Source organism: Dama dama, chromosome 25 (assembly GCF_033118175.1).
Source record: "Dama dama isolate Ldn47 chromosome 25, ASM3311817v1, whole genome shotgun sequence".
NCBI lineage: Eukaryota > Metazoa > Chordata > Mammalia > Artiodactyla > Cervidae > Dama > Dama dama.
The window spans coordinates 12,181,250-12,190,234 of NC_083705.1; the positions used below are offsets into that span (position 1 = coordinate 12,181,250).

Here is an 8,985-nt window from a genome sequence, read left to right on the forward strand (position 1 = left end):
GGCCTCTCAGAAGCCACAGTTTGAAGTTGCTCATTTTTCATCCATTCAACAGATATTTTTACTGAACATGTAGTATGTAACAGGCTGCATGATGGGATTTAGAGATAACAATGGCTAATAAAACAGACTTAATTCCCAAATACCTACAGAATTATAGCCTGGAGAAGATGTAATAAAATAAAGTTAATGAAATACCTAGCATACAGTAGATGCTCAATGAATAAAAGTTATCTGGGTGCTAATCAGAAACTTTGTATGTGTCACTTTGGGAAAGTTAGATAATCAAAATGTTGACAATTAATGATGTCTTAATACATGGAATTTCTTTGGTAAATGGAGGTTTTTTAAAATATGAAGGGAATCCAAAGTGAAATATTTAAATATACACTTAAAATATGTATAGGACCTGTATGCTAAAACTTATAAAATGCTGATCAGAGAAAACCTAAATCAGTGGTGAGGCATACCATGTCCATAGATTGGAAGATACAACATAGTAAAGATGACAGTTCTCCCCCAAGAGATCTGTAGGTTTAATGTAATTCCTGTCAAAATGGCAGCTAGTAAGTTTTTTTTTTTTTTTTTTTAAGACAGACGTCTTATTCTAAAGTTTATATGGAAAGGCTCAGGCCATAGAAGTGCTGAAAATGATCTTGACAAAAAACAGAGTGGAGAAATCACTCTACTCAATATCAAGCCTTACTGTATAGCTACAATCAGGACAGTTGGTGTTGGTATGGGGATCAATACATAGGTCAGTGGGACGAAGCAGAGAACAAGAAATAGACCCACTCAAATATGCACAATTTATTTTTGACAAAGATGCAAAAGAAATTCAAAAGAGAAATGAAAGCATTTTTCAAAAATGATGCTGGAGCAAATGGACATCCACAGGCAAAAAAAAATTAGAAACAGAAAACAGATCAGTGGTTGCCAGTCATTAGAGACAGTGAGAGAAAGGGGCATAGGAGGAGGTAGGCATCAAAGGGCAGCATAGGACCCTACAGTTTGGAAATTCTTCTGTATGGTGGTGACTATAGTGGTGGATGCACAGATCTAGCCATGTGACAGAATTATCTAGAATTTAAATACACACATAAATGAATACAGTGAAACTGGGGAGACTAATAAGATTGGTAGATTGTATCCATGGCAACAGCCTATCAGAGGAACCCTGATCAGAGGATGGAACAGTCTCAGAGCAAACTGAGTAAAGGGTGTCCAGGATCTCCTACACTCTTTCTTACAACTCCATGTGAGTCTATAGTTATCTCAATAAATATTTCAGTTAAAAAATTTCATTTTTGAATTTAAAGACTTGCATTTTATTAAAGATTTGAAAATACAGAAGAAAAAGGATCAGAAAAATCACCATCCTGAAATATAATCTTTCAGTGTGTTTCTCTTTCCAGTCTGTGTTTTTATATTTATGTGAAAACCAAGTCTGGGCTAACCATCAGGATGGTGCAGGATGGGGGCCTGACTGTTCCCACCTTCTGTGACATCAGAACTCACGGCCTGAGAGATGCTTGGTGACCAGAAGCCAGGGAGGTGGGGGTACCCTCTTCTACCCAGGCAGCCTGACCTGAGGCCATGGTGGTCCACCAGGTGGGCAGCAGGGGCCGAGTGGCAGCCGAGAGAAGGGGAAGTCGCTGCGAGGACAGGAAGCAGGTGAGGCCAGACCGGGGGACATGGCTCTCCTCCCATCTGGGCCCCCTTGGGCGTTCCAGGCAGACTGTGAGGCCCTCGGAGTCAGAGACAAGCTTTCAGCCTGACTCCCCCTAGAGCCCAACCTGGTGAAACACAGTGCAGGGACTCAGGAGCTTCTTCTAGAAGCCGTTACTGACACCTTATCAGTTCTCCCACTGCCAGCAGAAGGAATGCCCCAGAAGGACTCGGGAGTCTTGTTTAGCTTCCTGTTGTATTCCGAGTGCCTAGGTTAGTGCTTGGTGCATAACAGGTGCTGAATGAACGAATAAATGAACCAAAATAAACAGGATAATATATGTAAGTTGGGGAGGTCCTGGAGCTGAAATTCAAAACTCACAAGGGACTTTGTGACATGGAAAATGTTAGCACTTGTGTGCACAGTCTGGGGTGCACAGCCTGGTGCCTCTATTCCTCTCTCTTGCATGTCTTGACATTCCCGAGAGGCAGCCGTTACGAGCTTCATTTACAAATGGGTACAGTGAGACCGGAAGGGCCAGACGGCAGAGACACAGTGGGATTTGAAACCAGGTCCACCTGGTTCCAGAACCCGTAGCAAGGTGACGCTGCACTGCACTCCTCACTGGGGAAGCGAGGGGAAGATGGACAAGGTGGCGGGGGCGGTCAGCTGGGCACTGCACGCGGCGGAAAGGGGCAGGATTTTATTCCAAGATTACTAAGCAGCCATTGCAGGGTTTAAGCAGAGCAATACATGACTGATCTATAAATGTTTTCAAAAGATTTGTTCACTTATGTACTTAATACACCTTTTGACTTCTTTACTCTGGACCTCACTGCAAGATGGAGGCCTTGTGGGGCTCCAGCTGTGCTGCAGTTTTTGCTAAAAAGTGTTCCTCTAATAACCTTAGGAATGCTCCTTCTAGAACAGTCATGTAAGCTCTGTGGTCCGGGGCATGCTGACACTCTCATTGCCCTCCGAGAGCGTCACACAGCCCCTTCACATAATGAAGGCTCCGGTGAGTCCTGCATCAAGGAGACCCACGTAACCTTACCACAGTGTTTCCCAAACCAATTCAACTACAGAGGCCCCGCTTTTGCGTTCTTGAAAGACCTCATAGCATATATCAAATTCCATTTTACAGGGACTTTTGTAGGGGATGTGGGTTCAACCCCTGGTCGGGGAACTAAGATCCCACATGCTAAGTGGTGCAGTCCAAAAACAAAGTTAAAAAAAATCCATTTTACAAATGAATAAACTGAGGCTCAGAAAGAAGAAATGATTTGGCTCAGACTCCACAACAGCACAAGAGAAGGACTAAAACTTAATTTTAGTCCATTTTCCCTGCTTTTGACTTCACTCAGTACAAAAAACAACCAAACAAAAAGCCAACTTAGCAGCAAGCATGCAGATCAAGACATCATCCTGTAAAGCACATTGACAGAGGAATAGTTAAAGACATAGAAGAATGTCCAGACCACAGAATGTCCATCAGCCATTATAAAGAATGAATCAGTCTATGTTCTTACACAGGGTTTCTTTGGTGGCTCAGTGGTAAGGAATTCACCTGCAATGTAGGAGATGTACGTTTGATCCCTGGATCGGGAAGATCCCCTGGAGAAGGAACTGGCAACCCACTCCAGTATTCTTGCCTGGGAAATGTCATGAACAGAGGAACTTGGCAGGCTACAGTCCAAGGAGTCGCGAAAAAGTCAGATACAACTTAGCAAGTAAACAACAACAACATGTTCTTAGATAGTCTCAGGGAATATTGTTAAGAAAAGAAAAAAGTGCCCTAATCTACAATGATTTCACATTGGGTGTCCACACCCAGGCAGTTCCTACCCAGATCAAAGTACAGAGCATTTCCAAGACTCCTCCAAGGCCCCTCCCAGCTCATACCCCATAACCACGGTTCTGAGTTCTAGAATCACAAATGAGTTTTGCACGTCCCTGAATTTCATGAATTCATGGAGTAGAATCAGTGTGCCGCTTCATGTCTGGCTTTTTTCACTTCTAGTGTGTCTGTGAGATTCGGTCACATTGTTACTATGCAAATTTATTTTTATTTTTAAAGTTAACAGCAATTACAATGTTGCTAGTACATATATTTTTAAAAACTATCCAGGACAGAAACAAGTTATGCAAATCTCTTTATCTTCTTTGTTTGTGGTAGCCAGTCTAAATCTTACTTCACAAACTGAGGTACATAAGAAACCTATTATTTCAAGTCAAATTAAATCTGATTCAACCCACATCTAGTGAGTTGGGAGGAAAGTCAATGTCGGTCACTACTGTCTCTGCCTGAATCCTCTCCACTTCTGTTTGCCTCACTTGATCACTATCCCAACTCACACTGTCTGTTGAAAACAGGAGTCTCTAAATATCCTGTGCTGAGATCTCCCAGCCACACCAGGAGGCCATCAGGAGAGGGTGCCAGGCCCCTCCTCGACTCAGACTCCCCTTCCACCTTCGCCCACCTCTCCAAAAGGCTCTCTCACTTTTCTCCCTCCCTGATCCTGGCATGCCCACCAAAATCTCCTAAATTATCTTGGACTGACCCAAGTGCCAGGGAGCAACATTGTCTTCAGGGAAGCCATTTCATTCCTGCACCAAAGCCCCAAGGGGTAGACTTTCATTTCCAGCCTTCATACAGTAACTGGGGCCAAACTGGCCCTCACAGTCATTGTAAGCAGCCATAAAATTAACAAAAATATACAAAGCAACTATTTTCAGGTGAGGGCAAAGGACAGTACAAAAGTACAATCGCTGAGGGAAAAAAAAAAACGGACGGTTGCATCAAGTCTTTCTCCACAATGGGTGCGCCAAGAGCTAGCGGGAATGCAGAGCCCAGCATTCCTGCTGAGCTGCAGAGTCTGGCGGCCGCAGCTGCCAGCCTCTGGAGGACAAGGCCTTGGAGAGAAAGAAGGGCTGTGTGCTGACGGCACCCCGGCCCAGGTGGGGATCACCACGCTCCTCGGCTGTGGGCCGGGATGTGCACGCAAAGGACTACCCTACCCATGGCTTACCAGGGGGCAGCTGCTCTGGGGCTGACAGCAGAGATACTGGAAACCCACTTGTGCTGGGGATAGATGGAATTCTGAGCCAGCTAGAACCAAGAAACTCCTTCACACCACAGGCATCCATTTGAGAGCACGCATATCACACATGTACCTGTACACACACAACACATTCTATATTCATACACTACAATGTTACTCATCAATAACCCCAAACCCCAAAACAGGCAGATGTATCAGAAGCATTAGGTTGAGTAAAAGCAGCTCAACAAAAAAGAATGTGATGTGTGACTGCACTGATGTGAGGTTACAGGACAGACAAACTGGGTGACAGAGAGCAGATGAGCTGTTCCCTGCCTCATGGTCGGGGGAGGAGGACGTTGGCCACAAAAGCACATGAAAGGATTTTCTAGGATGATGGAAATGTTCTATATCTTCACTGGGGTGATACTCCACATGTATGTAGTAGTAGGTGTGTGTTCAGTCATGTCCCAACTCTTTGCAACCCCCATGGACTGCCAGGCTCCTCTGTTCATGGGATTTTCCAGGCAAGAATACTGGAGTGGGTTGCCATTTCCTTCGCCAGAGGACCTTCCTAACCCAGGGATCGAATCTGTATCTCTTGCATTGGCTAGTGGATTCTTTACCTCTGAGCCACCCGGGAAGCCCGCAAGTACAGACGTAGTTCAGCCACTAAGTCGCTTCGATTGTTTGCGACCCCATGGACTGAGTACAGGCATTATGGTGCATGTAAAACGTGCATTTTATCATATGTGAATTACACCACAATAACGTTGACTTTTTTAAAGAGCATTTAGAACAAACAAAAATAAATAAATGGCAAAAGTGAGGCAAATAATGGAAAAAAAGGTAAGCCTTCCTTCTCACCAGGGACAAAGGAGGGAAAAAAACTGATGAAATGTCAGCGGGTCGCCCTGTTATCTAACCCCGTGGTGTTGCGGGTTTTGTAGCAAGCACGTGTGACTCAGATAAATAGAAAAAGTGGATCCCCATTCCTAGCCCTCTGTGAGGGAGGCAGGGGTGCTCATCTACCCTCCAGGAACTCATCTCCTCCTCTTCTTGCCCCCAGACGCTGTTGGCATTGCTGGTCCTGGTGCTCTATGTGGGCACAGGAATATCAGGTGAGCCCTGTGGAGTCGGAGGAGGGAGGAGCCAAGAGCACACAGAGTCGGAGCATAATCCGAAGCTGGTTGACACCGAGGGGACCTCCGCAGCTTGCCTCTCCCACCCTCTTCATCCCCCTGGGATGACCAGCCAAATGTATTCCAACTCCTGCTACTTTACCTTAGTAAGAGGTGGTGGTTGTACCTGTTTCAGGAAGAAGTTGGGAGGTGTCAGAAAGGATCAGAGAATGTAACTACCCCCAGAATCCTGTGACTTCCCAGGTAACATATTCAAGAAGGGACCTTAAGCTTGGCTGAGGACATCTGAGAAGGCTTTCTGTAGGTGCCATTGATGAACTGGGTCTTGAAGGCTAGGTAGGAGTGGGTCTGGTAGAGAAGGTGGGGATGCGTACTTGGGGCAGAAGGAAAGCACAACAAAGGCTCGGGGAGCTTGTAGAAACCAGCACAGCAAGAGAGGTCTACAGGAGAATGCTCAAGATACATCCTTGGTGTCTGCCTTTTAGGTGTTTGAATACCAGACCAGCGACTCCCCAGAAGAGCCGATCAAGGTCATGAGGACCTGGTTGAAAGAGAACTTGCATGTTTTCTTGGAGAAGCTAGAGAAAGAGGTGCAAGAGCTGGAGCGGCTGGTACGGGACCTGGAGCAATGGCTGGATGCCCTCCTGGGAGAGGGGCACCCGGAGGACCTCTGCTCCACCGTCAGAAATCACCTGTGAGGGCAAGGGCTGGGACCTAGGCAGGAGGCCAAATGGAGAAGGGAGTGAATATTCCAGGAGTTCCTCTAAGGAGTGGCACTTGAAGTTCAAGGCAGCCAAGAAAATAAAACAGTTGAGACACAAAAACTGTTGGTACCACTGCTGGTCCATGAGGTGGCGCTAGTGGTGAAGAACCCGCCTGCCAAGGCAGGAGACAGAGGAGATATGGGTTCGATCCCCGGGGCGGGAAGATCCTCTGGAGGAGGAAATGGCAACCCACTCCAGTATTCTTGCCTGGAAAATTCCATGGACGGAGGAGCTTGGCGGGCTACAGGCCCTGGGGTCGCACGGAGTCGGACAGGGCTGAGCAGCAGGGCTGAGTCACGCAAGCTAGGACCAGGTGAGACACCCTCCCGCGGGGCAGGACTCTGGGACAGCAGCCTGAGGGCCAGCCACACGGGCAGGACCCTCCTCCGCTTCCCTGAGTCACCGCACAACATTCCTCCGCCTCTCTGAGACAACACTGTCTCATTGTAAGAATCCAGGAAACAAACTGCTTCACAGGGTTCCAGTGAGGATGAAACGTGTGTCTATACTGCGTGTTTGCCACACAACAGGTGCCTGACAAATAGTTCTTCCTTTTTCACACTCCTTTTCCTTCCTCCTTAGAAGTTAGCAGGAGGATGCTGATCTGGAGTATAGACATAGTGTATGGCAACTCAATCTTCTGACACTACCGGTATTAGCATAAGTTTTCGGAGCCCTTCTGGAGGGCAAACTGGTGAGAGCTATCAAATTCACAGACGCATTTATCCCTTGACCCAGCCATCACTTCAGGGATGTATCACATATATATATGTGCACATTGTGAAACTGCACACTTCATTTCTAAAACCAAACAAGCAGAAAAAAAGGAACAGCCCAAGTGAAAATGACATCAGCAGGGCACTGGCAAGTAACAGGACATCCAAACAATGAGATCCGCTATAGCTAAGAAAGAGAATGGGGAGGCTTTCCTACTGATGTGGAAATGCATGCAAGATATGTTATTAAATTAAAGAAATAAGGATCTATATTTTATTGTTGATGATGACGCAGTTGTGATTGAATATGGACAAAAATTCTAGATGGATACCACAGAGGGGGAGGCTGGAGGGAGTTGAATCAAGGCAAATGCATGACAAGAAAGGGACAGCACTTTCCATTGCTTACTTTCACTTTCCAGTTTTCAAACTATGTGAATGCTTTGACCATTCAAATATTTCTTAAATAAAATTATCTACTATTTTGCTTGCAGACAGGACTGGAATACAGGGTGTATATGCAAAAATAATAATATCACTGGGCTTCCCAGGTGGCTCAGTGGTAAAGAACCCACCTGCCAATGCAGGAGACACAGGTTTGATCCCTGGGTTGGGAAGATCCCCTAGTAAAGGAAATTGCAACCCACTCCAGTATTCTTGCCTGGAAAATCCCATGGACAGAATGGACTGGCAGGCTACAGTCCATGGGGTTGCAAAGGAGTTAGACATGACAGCAACTGAACAACAATAGCGCCATGATAAAATTATGAGTGACTCTAAATTTTTTTTTTGTCTGTGCCCCACAGCACAGCTTGCAGGATCCTAGCTCCCTAACCAGGGATCGAACTCAGGCCCCCTGCATTGGAAGCGCAGAGTCCTAACTGCTGAACTGCCAGGGAATTTCCCATTTTTTTAAAGTAGTGCCATGAGAAAACCTCTGCCTTTTGATTATTTTGATTAAGCAATGAGAATGTTTGTCTAAGATTTTCCCTTTTTCTCTTTGACTTCCAGGAAGCTCAGAGGTTAGTGTCTTTTAATGGAATTATAACTGCCTTACTTTTTTTAGGTTATTTATTTCCCTCTTCTTATGTCTTTTTATTTTAATGGAATTGTTATATATCTTCCAATTATTGGGACCACTTCAAATTGTTGGAAAGTCATAAAGGTTCCAATTAAAATAATCTCAGAGGATACCTGACTTACAAGGAAAGACATAGCATTCCATATGCTGGAGGGAATGAATCAACTGTCATCTGGGTTGGGAAAAGTCTTTGCAAATTATGGTCACAGGGTGGCCGGGGATGAGAACCAGAATTTGTGTTTTCTCATTTGCAGCTATTTCATCCAGAGTTGTACGTGAAAGAGCTGATTGATATTTCCTTTCATTTATGTTTACTATTACCATACAAGCTGTAGTTACAGATCAAAATTATGTACGTTCTCCGTGTACTTTAAAGGGTTCTCAGGTAGAAATTTTACTACATATTTAGCCTGGAGGCTCCCCAGGTAGCTCAGTGGTGCCAATGCAGGAGACACAAGAGATGTGGGTTCAATCCCTGCATCAGGAAGATTCCCTGGAGGAGGAAATGCCAACCCACTCCAGTATTCTTGCCTGGAGAATCCCCATGGACAGAGAAGCCTGGTGATCTACAGTCC

At 45.4% G+C, this 8,985-nt stretch overlaps 1 protein-coding gene across 1 annotated transcript; it reads left to right on the forward strand.

Annotated features, from left to right (window-relative positions):
• Window positions 1-1,593: 1,593 nt before the first annotated feature.
• SMIM23 (small integral membrane protein 23) lies at window positions 1,594-6,547 on the forward strand. The gene is made up of 4 exons (XM_061129299.1): window positions 1,594-1,671; window positions 5,777-5,828; window positions 6,025-6,092; window positions 6,335-6,547. The coding sequence occupies exons 1-4, from the start codon at window positions 1,594-1,596 to the stop codon at window positions 6,545-6,547; spliced, it is 411 nt and encodes a 136-aa protein (XP_060985282.1).
• The last annotated feature ends 2,438 nt before the right edge of the window (window positions 6,548-8,985 follow it).